Raw genomic sequence first — 17,390 nt, forward strand, 5'->3', positions numbered from 1 at the left:
AGGTGTAACAGCTCTTTCACAGACCTTACTTGAGTCCTCGTATCTCCCTGCCAGAAAAAACCTTGAAGCTAAACACCAACTCCACCTGCCAGCAGCAAAAGAGGTCAGCCCCACAGCAGCGCTGACCAACTTGGCTCAGAGCCCCAGCTAATCAGCAGTGTGATCTCAGACACAACTGTGCATCTCTCCACAAGGGGACATGGGAGAGGGGCGTGACAAAATACTTTAAGAGCAGAGGCAACGCTAGCAAAGGGGTTGAGGGAGGGTTTTTCCCTTGAAAACTCTACATCAATTAAGCTAAAAAAAATAAGTTGCAAAACAAGATAAAATTTATAGCCTAATACTATATGAAACAGACCCAAATACCTACAGAGTTCTAGAAGGGATACAAAAGTATTACTCTCTGAATTTTGTCAGCGTACTCATCATTTGTTTATCAATATGTTAGTTTTTCAAACATTTTTATAGTCTTCTTTTTTTTTCCTTTAAGAGTCTTGGTTTTATCTGGCTGACAAATACTAATTTCTAATTAGGGAAGAGCTTATTTATATGACCAAATCTTTCCAACTAGAGATGAGGGGAAAGCCATTAAAAACGGAAACAAATTTAAGAAATCAATGTTACTCCCGGAATTTTATTCCATTCCTTAGGATAAACTCGCAGCATCACTGAAGGACGAGGCCGAGCCAGGTCACACAGTGGCACAGGGGAACTCGAGATCACAGCTTCTGGTCGTAAACCTTGTCCGAGCATCTCAGACTGCCAGTGGGCCATCATTCCTCAGGCATTTGCTACCTACCTCAAGATGGGCATGTGGCAGTTCCAGAAACCACCCAGTACCTTTTCACATTCAACACGTCAAAGGCTTGGTATTGTCCAGTGTTTTGGAGGGAGGACTGATTCTGGTCACCTCAGTTGGGGTTTTCCGATGCCTCAAAACCTGGAGTCTGGCTTCCTGTTTCTCAAGCCCTATGGCCTTACTCTCTTCAACAGAAGCACCTGGTGTGTTGGTCCTGTTGATTCTCAGGTTTTCACATCCCAGTTGTCAGTGTGACTACATTCCAGTGCTCTGCAGCACTCTGGCAGGTGGGGCCACCAGAGAAGTAACAGCACAGTCAGGATAAATGCAGTCTGTTACAGGTGGACAGGAAATACAGAGCTGGGCCAGGTGACACCGGCTCCACCTAGCCTACCCTATGCGAAAGACCAAAAGGAGTCTGAATCCTTCCTCCAGGAGGTCAGAGCTGGCAAACCTTGTAAAGAGGTACATAACACCTACGTGGAAGGCATACCGATACAGCAGTTAAGACTATTTTCCTTAACTCATCAGCCTCTCTCCCCCTTTCCGGTGTGAGCGCTGCCTCAATCACACAATGGCCAGCCCTTGTGAGGCCTATTCACTGTTTAATTCCAAGATAGGGAAAAACTGCACTTGAGAATGAATCATCCATTTTATTTTATTTTGTCTTGTGTTCACAACCTCCTCTCTCTTCTCCTCTCCCTTCCCTGGCAGGTCACAGATAAATTAAAAATAAAATCTACAAGGAAAATAATTTATAAAAGCACTTCCCAGGCTCCTACTGCTCAGTTAATGTGTTGCCCGCCCCACTCCAAATGGGGAGAATCGGCACTTCCCCCACTCAAAGCATTCCTGTTATTCCAAATGGATGCGGGGGGCAGCAGTAGCAAACATTTTAAAAAATAAAGACACTGGTCCTGGAACCATATGGCCACCTTGGCACTTCCCTCTCTGCCTCCCCCAGGCAGTCCTCCAGGAGTCCTAGCTGAGCTGGGGGTGCTGACAAGCTGCCTATAGCCAAGAGCCTGGGGTGGGGGAAGGTGCTCTCAACCGCCATTACATGCACTTCTCATTCTCCTAGGAAGACACCCAAAAAAGAAAGCAGACAGAGACCTCAGGATGGAGGAGAAAAATCCCAAATGTTCACACAGTTACACGGAGTCTTTATGGCAAAGAGAACATTTAGCAGCTTTGAATATTGGGGTATCTCCTTTTTACTCAACACAAGCATTCTAGACCCTATAAGTGAAACAGGGCTCAAAGCCCTTAGGAAAAAAAAAGGCGCAGGAAACTCTAAGAGGACTAGTTTTGTTGCTGGGTTTTGTATTTTGTCTTTTCCAGTGACAAGCCCAGTTGTTGGTGGGAGACCTGAGGGGGTCACTCCTCAGTATTGTGCTGAATACTGCCTGGCTTCTCCACATCGTCCCCCTGCCTCAAAACAGCCCCCAGGAGGCTGCAGGCCCATCACTGGGGGCACTGCCAGCACCCCAGCTGCGGAAGAGCTCTGGGCAGCCAGTGAGGGGCCGGGAAGAGAACAGCATTTGCATGCAGGTTCTGATGGAGTTGTGGGAGCCTCAGCTCAGGGGTGACTGGGCACCAAGGGAGATGGAGTGGCAGGGCAGTGAGTGGCATGCTTGGTGTTGGGGCTCCTGCAACACTGGGCCTTGTGATCCTCTCCTGTTCGCTCCACCCTTTAACCCTAACCCTCTCCAAGCTGGCTAGTATCGGGTCCCAGTGGCTCCCCAGCACTGAAACATTCAAGGAGATATCGAAGAGCCTCCCCTTCAGGGATGCCAAAGTGCGGGAGCAGAAAGAGTTCACAAAGCCCCTCCCAGAACCCACCCTGTCTGTTCCACCCCTCCCCTGGGGTGAAGTGGGGTTTACTCACACCAATGACCTAGTCCCACCTAAAACCTGCTGCCTGGAATCCTGGTCAGATTCAATCTTAACCTGCACTTTTTTCTTCAAGCTTTGTTTTTTTTTTTTTTTGGTTTCTTTCCTTCCTCTTCCTGGAATGAGACTTTCTACTACCTTTGTCTCCTTTCACAAGTCCCTTCCTTTCCCTTTGTCAGCCTCCATCACTGCCATCACCACCCTGCCCCTTCCCTCAAATGAAAGGGGGATGAGTGAGGACCCTGTCCACCCAAACAGTCTGGCTATTTCCACTCTCCCCAGTGGGGGAAGCTGAGCCAGACAGCACCTGCGCCCGCCTCTTCCACTGACCGACAGTCATCCCATCTGAGAAGATCTATTGGATAAGAAGGCATTCAAGTCCCCCTGCTGTAGGTCCAGGTCCAGGCCCAGCCCTTCTCCAGTTTCAATCTTGGTGAGCGTCAACCCCCCCTTCCACCCCAGGCTCACTTTCTCCGGTCCTTTGGCTTCCTCTCCTGTCGCCGGGCCTGCTGGTCAGCCAGGGTGCGGGGAATGAGGAGGACACTGCCATCCCCGGCGTACTGGAGAGCATACTGACTGGGTGAGTAAGGTCGCCCGTTCTCATCTCGCAGCCGCCCAAACACCTCCTGGTACAGGCTCTGGACCTTCTGCTTCATCTGCCGCAGGGACCGGAGGAACTCCACCTTCTCCCGCAGCAGTCGGGCTTTATCGCGCTGCAGGTCCTCCACATCCCGCTCCAGGTTCAGGATGGTGTCCAGCTTGCGCTTGCGGCAGTTCTGGGCTGCCATCTTGTTCTTGCCCCGGCGCCGTATGTCCCGGATGAGGCTCAGCTGGGCTTCGCTGAGCTGGTATTTGGACAGCAGCTCATTGAATTCCTCCACAGGCAGGTTGATGATCTTGTCATTGGTGAAGGGGATCTTCATGGCTCGGGCTCGGTGCTCGTCCCGGCTCATCTGCTTGTCTAGGAAGTCGGCCTGCTTCTCCTTGCTGCCCTTCTTGAGGGTGCTGGGTGGTGGCAGGTCAGCAGAGTCGAGGGCACTGGGCGCCATGTTGTACGTGTGGTTGTGGCCCACATGCTCCAAGTAGGGCAGGCAGGAGAGCTGAGACGGATCCTGGTAGCTCATGCGGCAGAACTTGGAATACTCAGGCTGGTAGCCCACAGCACCCTCTGCCTCTTCTAGATCCAGAGTTTCAGAGTCAGAGCTGTAGCCGACAGCACCTTCCTCAGAAAAGGAGGAAGAGGCTGAGGAAGAAGCAGAGGAGGAGGAGGAAGAGGAAGAGGAGGAAGAAGAACTGCCTTCAGAGCTGCTCAGAGAGGAAGGGCTATGGCTGGAGTCCAAGGAGAGGCCTGAGTCAGAGTCAAATTCCTCTTCAAGCTGGGAGGCCTGCACGGAGTTAAAGCCTTCCTCTATGGCCAGGTCCATCAGGCTGATCTCATCCAGCATGGCTTCATCTAACAGACCCCCAAGTGGGTCAGGCAGGTCGGGGCCTACGGTGTCATTGGCTGTGCCATTGAGCTGGGGCGGAAAGAAGAGACCTGCCAGGTTGGTAGAGCCAAAGGTGGAGTTGAGGCTGGTGGAATTACTGGGGACCAGCGGGAGCAAAGTGGAGCTGCTGGCCACAGGCAGGCTCTCCACCTCGGGGCTGAAGATCGAGAAGTCCTGGCTGCAGCCTCCCAGAGATGCCTGATGCAGGCTGACATTCTGATTGATGGGAGTGTTGGGGGCAAGGCTGTAGTTGGTGCTCAGTGGGTCTCCAGGAGGGGCATTGTACAGGATCTCACTGGTTGATGTGTTGACTTCCATGGCCTGGGAGGGAAGAAGAGTGTCACCCTTCACTCAGTGCAGACTCCCTCCCCAGGTGAGGCTGGGGGCTAACACTAGCAGGCACCCAGCACAGACACACTCGCATGGGTATGAAGACCAGAGCATCAGCTCCTGGCCCTGGCCCTGGCCCCTCCACCAGGCCGGGCAGAGATGGGTTCCTCCCCATGTACTCCACCCCAGTGCGGGACTGACCAGCTCGTATTTGGCCACACTCTTCCTCATCTTGGAAGGAGACTTAAGAAAACACCTAACAATGACTCTAACAATGACTACCATTTCACTGCAAAATCAGCACAGTAAAAAGAAAACCAAGCCTTGGAGTGTGAACACCTAGCTTACACCACTTGCTCTATGACCATGGGCATCTCTCTCAACCTCTCTGAGCTTCCATTTCTGCACCTTTAAGGTGATCAAGGGCTGACTAGATGACTGCGAGGGCCAAATGAGATGACGGTGGCTGTGAAGCACTGCTCGGACACCAGCTTTTGCTCACCCTGGCCCTTGGGAGCGCCCAGCCGAGTGGCTATCTGCTTGAAGGGAAAGATGGTGTGCCTCAGAGGCAGGCCCACTCCAAAGGGCTCAAGCCCTGGGGTTTTCACCCAAACCCTACTCCTGACTTCCCCCTACTGCCCCAGGGAGACACCTAGACAGTTACCTCTCGGTGTCCCCACTTTCCTATGGATTAGGTAGAGATGGTAGGCTTTCTCTTCCCACGGGGGGAAAGCAACTGAGTGCTAAGACACCACAAAGTCCAGTAGGTCCGTGCCCTGTTCTGATAGTCCTACCTGCATTTCCATGATGGACATGAGATCTTGCCACTGCTGTTCCAAATCAAACGGTGACTCTGTCCCCGTCAGGAGAGGAGACAAGAGGTTGTTCTGAAGACCTGGGGGCTCACTCTCACTAGGCACTGCTTCTGTTAAGCTGGAAATGTCTGCTGGAAACTAGAGCAAAACACAGAGGCTTTAACAGAGAAAGGCGGCAAGACTAGCCTTCTGCTTTCTGCCTGAAGACTGCCACCTGAGGCCCTATTCCTTCCTTCCTCTGATTCACCCCCAGCAGCCAGGACAAGGCCAGCAGCACCAAGAGTCGGCCCCCAGGCACCCACAGAGGAACTCCGTGTGCCCTGCTGGCTTGGGGGCTCTTCCTGGAGTCCTGCTCACCTCAGCATTCTCCCCAAAGGGGCAGGTGGCCTCCAGCAGCCTAAGGCACTCTTCCAGGGACAGGGCTGTCTGGTCCTCCCCACCAGGCACCTGTGGCAACAGCAACTGTAAGTCTGACTCATCGGGGCTTTGGCTGCCTGCAGGCTTGAAGCCTCTTCCTCAGCTTCCCCAAGGGGCTGCGGACGGAGGACCTGGATCTGTGTCTGCACTCTCCCTCCACTCCTGGGCCAGTGACTAACCCTAGGTCCCCAGCTCTAGGGGAGAACAAGAGGGTGGAGGAGCCTTGACAGCGGTAGGGTCTGCTAGGTGCTCTGCCTCCTCTGGACTGTTTGTTACCGAGGCCTGGCCCCTCTGCTTCCGTTCTGCTCGTCCACTCCTCCTTTCTCAGTCCACTCACTGGGACTGACTTGGAGACCCCAACCCAAAATATACACCCAGGTCCCTCCCATGGACACGACTGCCTTCTCTAAGAAGTTTCTGGGACTGAACAGAGGTGAGAGTACCTGGGCAGGGAAGCTCTCCCCAGTTTCTCCATCCACTAGCAGGTTTCGTGCCAGAACTTCTGCGCCCTCGCCTGGCCAGGTGTCCTCCTGCTCCGCTCCATCTTGCAGCTCCTTATCCACATCCTGCTCTTTCTGGCGATGACTATAGTCAAAAACCTCACGCCCAGCCCCCAGGTCAATATCCTGTCGCCAAAGGATGTCAATCAGATCTATGTCCTGAAAGACAGATCACCATGACTTTAGCTCGCTGGTCCAGCGGCCCCTCCCTCCCTCCCTGCCCTGCTTCTCAGAGGTCCTTCCTAGCATCACTCCCATTGTTCCCTCCCAGACTCTACTCCCTGCCACTCTGTGCCAGCAAGGCTCCATCTATCCACTTCCAGACACCAGCTTCCAAAACAACCCAGGAGGTCTGTGGGCTCAGGATCTGAACCAGAAACAGCTCAGCCAAAAGGTAGAGCCACCTCCTCTGAGGAGGAAAGGGCAAGTTCAGACATTAATCATTGGAAGAATGGGAATCCCTTCAAACATGGTTTGTAGGAAGCTGGCCACAGCAAGCAAAGGTGGATTGTCATGCAGAATTGCTTTGTGGTGGCCAGGCTTGCATCAGCCTGTGGTGCCATTTCATTTGCATAAAGGGGTGGGGTGGGCTAGAGAGGAAAATCCCTGCATTTGCAACCACCTGATGCAACCAGTGACAACGACTGGCTGTCTCCAGCCCTTCCTAAAGTCATTCCCCCTTCCCCGGCTGAGGCAGGAGTAAGGCTGAACACCCACAACTCCTAAAGCCCAGGCTCACCTCAAGATCCATCCCCACCAGAACCCCCACTCTCAGCTGATCCTAGCAAGCTGCCGATCCCAGGAGAGCTTCAAGCAGTCAGCTGATTCTCACTGGGCACCCCACCCCTGCCTAAGGCCTGCTCCGAGGTGCCCCCTTCCACCAGAGCTCTCACTTCCTTACCACACCCCAGGGCTCACTCCCCATCAGTCAGTCCACTCAAGGACACAGCCCCCATCACCACTTGGCCGCAACTGCTGCCTCAGGTACCAAAACGCCTCCCTTCTGCCCTACCCTGGTGGATCTTAAAGTTCCTGCACCAACTGCCACCCCCATTGCCACCAGCATAGAACCCCAATAAATAAGATCTATTCAGGCTTTTCTACACACGCCACCCCCTATGGCTAAGAAACACTACGCTGTTGCCTTCCACTCAGAGGTTAAAAAGCCGGCACTTTTCAGAAAGCAGTATCCTTAGAGGAGACCCACCTCCCCTAGCCCTGACCAAGTACCCTTCCCCACCACAACCCTCCCCGATCCTGAGGCCTCCCACCACGTGTACCTCTCCCTCTGGTCTCCCCACATACACCAACCTGAACAGAAGCCCTGGACCCAGAAGCAGAGGGGGGCTGGGCCACCCGGTGACCAGCCAGCAAAGAGTTAAGGGGTCTGCTCCCTTTGGCAGGGCCCCCACCACTGTGAGAGCTGCGGTCCAGGCGGGTCATGGTCTCCGAGATGAGCCCCGGGGCAGCCGGTGCGGGGAAGCCGGACAGGGGGCTGCAAGGAGCTCTTGGCTTGCAGGGAGCACACCAGGCTGGAAGGGTGGCCCCGAGCTAGCTCCGAGGGGCCTGAGGAGGTGCCCCGCCCGTACTGCTGCCTGGGCGGCCCAGCCCAGCCCTCTTCCTCCATCCTTGAGTAGCCCCCTCCCACCTCACAACCCCAGTTCCACTCAGGCACCCGGCAGCCCCCACCCTGAGCTCACCGCAGAGGCTGCAGTGAGATGGGACTCCCACCCCATGCTCCGTGCTCAGGCTGCAGAGGAAAGCGAGCTCCCTCCTGGGCCTATCCTCCCACTCCTCCCTCTCTCCCCCTCCCCACGCCCCCCAAACTTGTTACCTAGGCTGCAGCAAGGAGCCAATCCCCTCCCCCTCCCACCCCGCAGGTCACTGCTGAGGCTGCAGAGAACCAATCCCCTCCCCCAGGTCAGCAGCTGGGCTGCGGAAAGAGCCAATCCCCTCCCACTGTCGTTACCTAGGATGCGACGAGAGCCAATCTCCTCCCCCAAGTCTCCGCTGGAGATGCGGGAAGAGCCAATCCCCTCCCACCGCCTGTTACCTAGCTGCAGCCGGTAGCCAATCTCTGCACCAGGGCAGCTGGAGAAGCTGCCGCAAGGAACCAGCCCATCTCTGAGCCGCCTCCGTCTCCTCAAGGAGACGCACCCAGGGGCGGGCAGCCCCACCCAGCCCAGTCAGCCAGCGGGGGTGGCGCAGTGAGAGAGCCCTGGGGGGAAGGGGTGCCACTCTCCCTCCAGTCGCATCCAGCTTCCCCAACCCACTCAGGACTGGGCAGACACTCCTCCTGAAGCTTCTGCGGGAATTCAAGTTGTTCCCTGGAAGTGGAAGGAGTTTCTTTTCCCGTTCCTCACAAGGGCTGTGGCCAGTCGTCCTCCAGCCTGAGGATCAAACGCCAGGCTGGGCAGGAGCCCAGTGCACTCAGACCCAGCCAGTGGCTCTGTCGCCCCACAACAGGCCGAACCATAGGAACGGAAAACGCCACTTGCACATGTGCAGCAATGTCACAGTGCTGACCAGCCCCAGCCCCCGCCCCAGGCAGGAGGAGGAAGACGTGAGCCTGAAGGCCAGCTCTGAGCTAGGCAGGTGTTCTGGAACACCAAGGGCCGGGCCACAAGCACCCCTCACTCTCTTTACCCTTGCTCCGTCCTGGAGCATCGCTGCCTGGCCCCTGGCCCACATCTCTAAGGGCAGGAAAGAAACCCCTGACACAAATCGGATCACAGCTCTGACTCCCCTCCTCACTGCTGCTCCCCTAGAGCCTAAGGTCAGCTCAGGGACAGTCCGTTCCCCCTGGTCACAGGCCGCTCCTCGCCTGGAAAGAGCTGTACACCAGCCACCTCGCTCTGGGCAGAGTGCCAGCCTCGAGGGGAATCCTATCCCTGACAAGGGCCTGGGCGATGGCTGTCCATCGGGCAGGCCTGACAGCAGGGGAGCGCTGCCACCCAGGGAAATACCAGCTCCAGTGACGCCTGTCACATGCTCTAGACCTGGGTATTTTTATCCATGAGTTGCTGAGGGAATGTTTTGAACACATAATAGTCCTCCCTTGCCCCATGCCCAACCTGGGCCCCTAATGCTGACCCTCCTCCACCAGCTCCCCAAGGGAGCAGGGAAGGCCTGGTGTCAGGGAAAACATAACCATCATGAAGGCCAAGAAACGGAGGAAAGCAGGGTGAAAGTCCGTCCGTGCGCGTCACAACCCAAACGTGCCATCCCAGGAGGGCTCCGGCAGGAAGGGGAATGGAGCTACCCTACAGGGTTCCCAAGAGCAAGCCCGGTCACACCCGCCCCTGGGGGAGCTACAATGCAGCAGGAGGACCGAAAAGGAGGCCGGGAGGCCTACTTCTTCAGACCACTGTGCCAAGGCTGGAGTCCACCTGAAGGGAAAGGACAGAGGAAGCGGAAGAGAGGTCCAAGTTCCCAGCGGCACTGTAAGATCTAAGGAAAGACGCATTCCCATGCTCAGACCACTCTGGTCTCTCTCAAAGTAGACCAGTGTGAGCCAGTGGAGCCCCGGCACTACTGACATTTGGGGACTGTCTTGTGCTTTTTGGGAAGTTTAGTAGCATCCCTGGCCTCTCCCCACTAGATGCCAACAGCACTGCCTCAGTTGTAACAACCAAAACTGTCTCTAGACACTGCCACATGTCCCCTGGGGAGCAAAATCCCCCCAGCTTAGACCTCTGGCCCAGAGGAAGCCATATGCTTTGACAGTCACCACCATTCAGAGAACTGAGCTCAGGAACAGGCTCAAGTGCAGAACTCTTGAAGGCAAAACCTGGTCTGACTGGTGGGCAGGAAAAGGCAAGTTCAGCGTCTGCAACACTTTTTACATCCCCTCTCCCCACCCCCAATGCCCAAAACTCCGTTCCGGGAAGCCCAACTCTGCAACTTCGTCTTCTTTCCCTAATGGCCAGGAGACTGCAGTGGGCATTCTTTAAAGCTCCTTAGAGCTGAGAGGCAAACCAGACCAAACATCTTATCATCACAGTGGTAGGGCAGGCGCAGCAGTAGCCATTACCATCATTAAAGGCATCTGCATCACTTTCTGCCCAGAACAGTGTGTCAACCACATGTCAGGAGCCACCGATCTGACAGCTCCAAGCAAGTTGACTTAGGTCACAGAACACAGTTCCTCTTCTAGCTCCCAGGCCTCACCTTCCTCCTCCCTGCAGGGGGCCTTAGCAAAGTTGGAGCCTTGATCCTCACTGCACCGAGAATAACTATCTAAATCTACCCCTTGGCTCAGGCCCAGGACAGTACTTATCAGGACCTTAAAACAAGGAGACTAACCACAAAGGAGAACTTCAGGATAAGTATGCCTTTGGATGTGGGGGGAGGCAGAAGGCAAGAATCCACAAAGTATTTGCGTCTTAGCAACAGATACACACCGTGCCGGAGCCCATCACAACGTGACTCCCTCCCCCACCCCAGGCCTCCAGAAGTCATGTTGAAATCTGAGCAGTGAACACACTGACATGTTCTGAGAACCTCCCACCGCCCCGAAAGCACGTTCAGAGGTGGGCCAATGGTTCAACACAGGAAATGCTTCCAGCCCCCCAGTCCCGGTCAGACAATTCAGCCCATTTCTACCCAAGATCGATGTCTGAGGACCCCCCCCCAACACACACACACACACACACACACACACACACACCCCAGAACCTCTCTGGTTCTTTACAGGGTCAGTACTGTGACCACCACAGCTCTACAGCACCAACCCACCCGCACGCCCAACCGGACCCCTCCCCCCTCCCGACCCCTCCGTGTGGCCACTAACCTCTTTGGTTAAGTCTCCACTGACTGGAGGGGCTACAGCCCCCAAATCCTCCAAATCTTCACTGAATCCCTGCTCCGATTCACTTTCTCGCACCCCGTTGTCTGGGCCTGTCACATCTTGGAGGCCACTGGAACTCTCGAGCGCAAGGCCTGTGCTGGGCTGGCTGCCAGAGACAGACCCCTCCGGGTCCCGGTGGACCAGCCAGGCGTTCACCTCAGTGGTCGGCACCTGGAACCTGTCCAAGGCCCTCACCTGACTGAGGAGCCGCCGGGCGGTGAAGTAATTGTCCAGGTCTATGCTCTTGGGGTGGATACCATAGCCATCCAAGGTGTTCCTCAGGTTGTGGAACTGGGTCTGAGTGTAGGCGGAACTGGGCCCCAGGATGATCTCCCGGAGCGGGGGGAGCTGTGAGGTCAGGTAAGTATCCACGTCCACCCGCACCCCAATCAAACTCAGCAGAATGGTGAACTGGAGGAGTCCTTCCGTTAAGTATTTCTTCAGAGAAAGCATTGCTGAAGAACCACAATGTTTATGCTTTTTGGTTTTTAAATCTTCCAAAAGACAAATCAAGGCCACTGTTCTGCTGCTCCAGCCAGCGAGTTACCCCCCTCGGTGCCAAACCCTGTACCCCGCCCCGGCGGAACACGGGGGCTGAGCTCCCTGACGGCCTCGGAGGAACGCACAGCCCGTGGAGCCAAGGCCACACTCCAGACCACATTCACTTTTCCCTTCTCGACACCTCACCTCTGCAAGCACAGCTGTTCCTCACCCAGTCCAGGCCCTCGGGGCCCGTGTGACTTACTTTCTCCACAGTCCACATACAGTCACTTCCCCACTCACGTCAGTCGTCCTCGCTGTTGGTTCCACTGCAGGCTGTTCTCTGGAACAGCCGACGGGTTTTTGTTTTGTTTTGTTTTGTTTTTCCTTCTCTCTCCTAAGGTTTATTTTCTTTGGCTGGAGGTACCGGCCTTTTGTCTTGGGTCAGAGTGTCCCGCCTCCTCCACACTTACCAGGGGGGTTTCCAGAGAAACCTGAAATGAGAATCACGAGAGCACCAGGATAAGGTTCCAGAATTTTCACACCGTGATCAAGGCAGAAGGTAGGACATACATTATACAGCCACTTTTACAGGAGTGAAAAAACAAGTCAATTATTATACTCCCTGAAAAGCAAAAACCTTTTATAGACAAAACAACTATAAAAGGAAGTACTGCTCACGAAGGATCAAAGGATCCCGTTTCTGAATATGAAATCTGCAACACCCTAACACGCAGCCTGCTAGGGACAAGTCAGACACTGCCCTGGGCATCCAGAATAGTTTACATGTTGTCGGATTGACCAACCCTCCCCTCTACCCCACACACCACTACCCGGCTTCTATTTTTAGCATGAGAAGTCCATTTCCTATCTTAAAGGAAAGTTGGTTGTCCAGCTCTCAGGAGAAAACTACCTACAAGTTCTGTCCCTTCACAGTTCTACAGGGGAGGAAGAGGTTATTAATGGATGAGAGTGTAAACGGCCGTACTCCGTTCAGGTCACCACTCTGCAGAGAAGGATAATGCCTTTTGTTTTCTCGGCTTTGAAATCTGATTTCCCTTTCCCATCATTCTCACATTAAAAAAATTAAAAATAAAAAAGCGGGAGAGGGTATCCGAAGAGGTATATGGGAGGGGGAGTTGAGCCAGTATTCTTCGGTCCAGCATTTGAACAGGCAGGTTTTATTTTCATTCACATGACCTTCTGAGCCAAAACAGAAGGATATGGCGAAGTTCTCAACCCAGATAGCCAAGTGGGGAGGGAATAAATCTGCCTGTCTTTCAGTTTCTGGTCTCTACTTTTGAGTTTCAATTAACCTTTTAAAGCAAGACACAGCTCTCTTCACTGTTGTGATCCACCTACCAAATTCATCCTAAGGGGTAATAGGGATCTACACCTACCTACCTACACACACACACACACACACACACACGCTTACTTGGTCAGAGTAAACACAATTGCGACCCAGAGTTTCAGCTTACACTGCCCGCCCGTTCTCACGCAATTTATTACTATCAAGAGCCAATTAAATTCGAGAAACCGAACAAGATCCCTTAAAGATCAAGTTAAGGCCAAAGGCCTCTGATCTAAGCCCGGTCCCACCCTGTCCCGGATACCAGAGTCCGCCTGAGACCAAGTCGCCATGCCCGCTCTCGGGTCCTCGGCTTCCAGCCTTCTGGGGCAGCAACGAACAAGTGCTACTTTCCTGGCCTTGACCCACCCTTACGGCCAAACCCCATCCCGCCCTGCGCTGTGGCCCCACCCCGCGCCCAAGCCCGGGCCTACCACCACGCCTTCTCGCGCTCTCAGCCCTCCCCAGTCCAACCCACCCGGGAGCCCGCAGTCTCCTCGGACTCGCGGCCCCTCCCCGACAGGCCCAGGGCTCGGCCCCGACGCGAACCCTGCTCGGGCGCCCGCTCCCGCCTCCTGCCCCTCAGCTCCACCCCGCCGCCCTTCAGCCCCTAACCCTCGGCCCCGCGACGCTGCGCGCCTCCCGTCAGGGAAAGGACTGTGTCGGATACCCGCTGCTGAGCTCGGCGTCCGCCGCTGCCGCCACAGCAGGTCCTCAAACCGAGTCCCGGCCTTGCCGCCGCCGGCCGGCCTAGAGCTCCCGAGCCTCCGCTTCCCTCCCCGCCCCCTCCTCCCACCTCACTCGGAAGCCCACCCTCTGCGGCCAACACGTTCCTCCAATCGAGGAACTGAAACGGTGGCCGTCGCCGGATGTCACTTTGATTGACAGCAGAAAGAGCCCAATGGCTGAGTGTGCCTCCTCCTTCTTTTCCTGATTTCCTAAGACGGGCATGATCTACTGCCCAATGGGCACGTAGGCCCGCCCCACGGCGTAGGCCCACCAATAAGTGGGGCGAAGGCCCTACCGCCCCCGACATCCTGGCCCCCTCCGCCATGCGCCGGCCGCAGGAGGTATTACAAGCTGGGCGCGGAGCAAAGCGTGCAGGCTGAGCGTTTCTAGTGCTTTCTTCGGCTGGAGAATAACGGCCTACGGCTGGGGATGGGAGGCGGTGTCGCCGCCGGAATGCGGGATTACCCCTTTGAGGCTTCCCACAGTGACTTGCAAAAGTCCAGTGAGACCGAGAGGGGGGGCGGGTCTAGGCAGAGTACAGAGCATGTGTTTCGCGTGGTGGCGACTGTTGTGTCGCCATCTTGGGTGCTGGCAGCGGAAACAGCTGTGTTAGCTTCCGGGCCTGGAGCAACGCCCCTCTCCAGTCTGGGATGAGTGCATCTGCGTCCAAAGCAGGAGTTAACGCGGGAACAGCCCTGGGAACGGGTTGCCACGGCAATGGTGGGACGCTGCTGGTGTGAGGGATGTGGCATAATTAGAGATTTTTGTTACCATAAAAACACCCCGAAGAGCTCCGCCTCCCCTCCCTGGTCTTCCCCGCCCAACCTCTCGCGAGTTGAGCCTTTCAGGAACTTTTCTCAGCTTCTGGTGTTCTCCAATCTCGTCCAGCCATCATCATCCTTGTGATTTTCAAACATTTGTTTATCCCCAGCATCACTTGGGGAACTTGTTAAACCCGCAAATTGTGAAGCCCCAGTCTAGAGATTCTAATTCACTTACCCTGGGATGGCGGCCTAATAACCTGCCTGCTTATTAAATGACTTGGGTAAATTTTATGCAGCTTGGTCCCAAGACCACATGTAGGCAATCGCTGAGTTGGGGTTTGTACTGCGTTGTTCCCAGCGGTGGGACAAAAAGGTGTCAACTCAAATTCTTGACTCTGGAGGATCCTAGTAATCTATCGATCCTTGTACAACTTAAGGAGGAGGCCAATTGGTAACTGGTTCAACGAGAGCACAGAGTCCGTCACGTATTCGGAGAGTTAGCAGGCTTCATTTGGGCGGTTTTGCAGATTACAAACCACTTTCACCACATAGAAATATACGCCGGCACCTGTTCATTGAGTCCTCAGAAAACTACCCAGCTAGTTACCCATTTAATACACTGATTCAAAGAGGACATGCTTTAGTGATTCCTTTTCCTACTTGTTTCCTGTAAATGCTAGAATATAAATACACACCACGAGGACTAGCATTTTGTCCATTAACTGTTGAGTCTTCAAAACCTAGAACAGTGCCTGGAACTTGGTAGACAATAAATACTGAATAACTGAAGGAGAGCTCAAGGAGGCAGGCCTGTGATTTCTGTTGAAAGCAGAAGTTAATACCTGAAGGAGTTGGTTTTGAAGGATAGGGCATATTATTAAGGAAATGAGAGACCGACTAGTCCCTGAACTAATAAGGCTATAAAGGTAAGAACTATTGGGTACGAAAGGAGTAGAAATGAGTTGTGATCAATAACTCTAAGAACATGCTAAGAGGTGGGGAGTTAGAAAGGAAATATTTAAAAACAAGACTCATAGAACTGAGCCTTGGCTGGTGTGGCTCAGTGGGTTGAGAGCCGGCCAGTGAACTTGAAGGTTGCCAGTTTGATTCCCAGCCAGGGCACATGCCTGGGTTGTGGGTCAGGTCCCCAGTAGGGGCCATGCTATGGGCAACCAATGGATGTTTCTCTCCCTCTCTTCTTTCCTTCCACTCTCTCTGAAAATAAGTAAATAAATAATTTAAAAACCATAGAACCGAAAGATATCAAGGCTAAAGTTACGGGGCTTAAATACATGACTGTGTTGAGGAGGTAGGTGTGGTTATTTGTTTGACACAGCAAATACAGAACAATTTTAAATCCTGACACACACACACACACACAGAGAAAAATAAACTGGGGAGTCAGAAAACCTTAGCTCCAACCAAACTGAGTTTTGGAAAAGTCCATTTGTGTTCTCCAAGTTTCCTTTCAGCTGTATAGCAGGCACCGGGTGCCTAGAACAAGAAATGAAGTCATATAGCCGGTATAGGACCAACGTGAAATCCAACAAGATAGATATTCGCTGAAATGGAACGGCCACTGCAGGTGGGAAGGCCACGTGGGGGAGGTGACGTGTGGTCTTCCACACAACTTTGAAAGCCTGAATTCATTTGGTCACTTTTTAATGACAGTTCCTTTTTTTTTAAGATTTTATTTATTTCTTTTTAGAGAGGGAAGGGAGGGAGAAAGAGAGAGAAACATCAATGTGCAGTTGCTGGGGGTCATGGCCTGCAACCCAGGCATGTACCCTGACTGAGAATCGAACCTGCAACACTTTGGTTCGCAGCCCGCGCTAAAACCACTGAGTTACACCAGCCAGGGGACAGTTCCTTTTTTTCAATCGCTTATTTTTATTGTATTTTTTCCCATGACAGTTATACCCCCTTCTACCTCTACCCACCCCCTCTCCCTGATGACTCAGTTTCTTGAGGTAGCACTCTTACCCGTCCTCCCCTTTCCTTTCTCATTTTTTTTTTCTGGGGTCCTGGGTGTGGAGGGAGTGGCAGGCACTGGGAGAGTTGGGGGGAGGCGCTTTATGTTAATTCTTAGAGGCGGGGTGGAGAGGTCTTTTGTTTTTGCCCAGTTCAGGGTCCTCTGCCTCCCCACTTCCAATACTGTGTTTAAAGTCGTATAAGAATTATTTCAGTGTACAGGGAGAAAGACGTAGCAGGAACTGTATTATCGAGTTAAAGGAACCCAATAATTGGTGTTAGAAAAGTTTACTGCTTAGCAGTTACACAAAAGGGAAAGACAGCCCTGGCTGGTGTGGCTCAGTGGATTGAGTGTCAGCCTGTGAACCAAAGGGTCACTGGTTAGATTCCCAGTCAGGGCACATGCCTGGGTTGCAGGCCAGGTCCTTTGTAGGGGCCACATGAGAGGCAACCACACATTGATGCTTCTGCCCCTCTCTTTCTCGCTCCCTTACCCTCTCTCTAAAAATAAATAAATAAAATCTTTTTAAAAAAAGGGAAAGACAAAGAATTGCTGGCCCGTTGCGAGGGCTGTGGAGGCTATTATCCAGATACAGAGAGAATGTCAGCGAGCTGCAGGCCATTGGGCCTGGCAGGGCATGGGCTCCCAGGACATTGAATGCTCCGCGGTTGGGAGCTGAGACAGAAAGACTGACTTCCACTCTGTCTGGAGTTCCAGATCAAGTCGGAGCAGGTGCACACCTTCTTCCCAGAATCCCCTGAGTAACCTTGCAAAATCCGGGGTGTGTCCTCCCAGGGAGCTCCCCTCCTCCCTCCCGCCTCCACACCTCCACCCTCTTTGCGGGGACAAGCTGTTAATAGGACGTTCACCTAAGAAGCAAAAGAAAGATCTCATGCTGATGTGTCATCCATCCTGGTGTGTCCATTAAAGCAGACCAAAAAGACCATTGGAAAAAGTGAGCACATGCACTTTCTCCCTGAGGGAGAGGCTGAGAGAGCCTTCTG

At 53.8% G+C, this 17,390-nt stretch overlaps 1 protein-coding gene across 10 annotated transcripts; it reads right to left on the reverse strand.

Annotated features, from left to right (window-relative positions):
- Positions 1-614: 614 nt before the first annotated feature.
- On the reverse strand, positions 615-13,731 carry NFE2L1 (nuclear factor, erythroid 2 like 1). Of its 10 annotated transcripts, none has more exons than XM_036033819.1 (6): positions 13,592-13,716; positions 11,034-12,064; positions 6,185-6,367; positions 5,682-5,771; positions 5,304-5,462; positions 615-4,500 (listed from the first exon to the last, which is right to left on the reverse strand). In XM_036033819.1, exons 2-6 carry the CDS (start codon positions 11,541-11,543, stop codon positions 3,157-3,159), a joined length of 2,286 nt encoding a protein of 761 aa, XP_035889712.1. In that variant the 5' UTR covers positions 11,544-12,064; positions 13,592-13,716; the 3' UTR covers positions 615-3,156. The 10 variants fall into 10 exon arrangements, with proteins under 10 accessions (XP_035889712.1, XP_028376008.1, XP_035889711.1 ...); XM_028520207.2 differs by having other exon boundaries at positions 6,185-6,400; XM_036033818.1 differs by lacking the exon at positions 13,592-13,716 and adding an exon at positions 13,187-13,321 and having other exon boundaries at positions 6,185-6,400.
- Positions 13,732-17,390: the final 3,659 nt, after the last annotated feature.

The sequence above is a fragment of the Phyllostomus discolor genome, chromosome 8 (assembly GCF_004126475.2).
Source record: "Phyllostomus discolor isolate MPI-MPIP mPhyDis1 chromosome 8, mPhyDis1.pri.v3, whole genome shotgun sequence".
In the NCBI taxonomy this organism is placed as follows: Eukaryota; Metazoa; Chordata; class Mammalia; order Chiroptera; family Phyllostomidae; genus Phyllostomus; species Phyllostomus discolor.

What these genes read in the sequence shown, in the direction of transcription:
- NFE2L1 (XM_028520207.2), bottom strand. Translation starts at nt 11,543, where the DNA reads ATGCTTTCTCTGAAGAAATACTTAACGGAAGGACTCCTCCAGTTCACC. An exon ending in GTGGAGACTTAACCAAAGAG is followed by an intron (nt 6,401 to 11,033) that starts GTTAGTGGCCAC and finishes TCTGTCTTTCAG; the next exon opens with GACATAGATCTGATTGACAT. An exon ending in CCTTTGGGGAGAATGCTGAG is followed by an intron (nt 5,463 to 5,681) that starts GTGAGCAGGACT and finishes GTTTTGCTCTAG; the next exon opens with TTTCCAGCAGACATTTCCAG.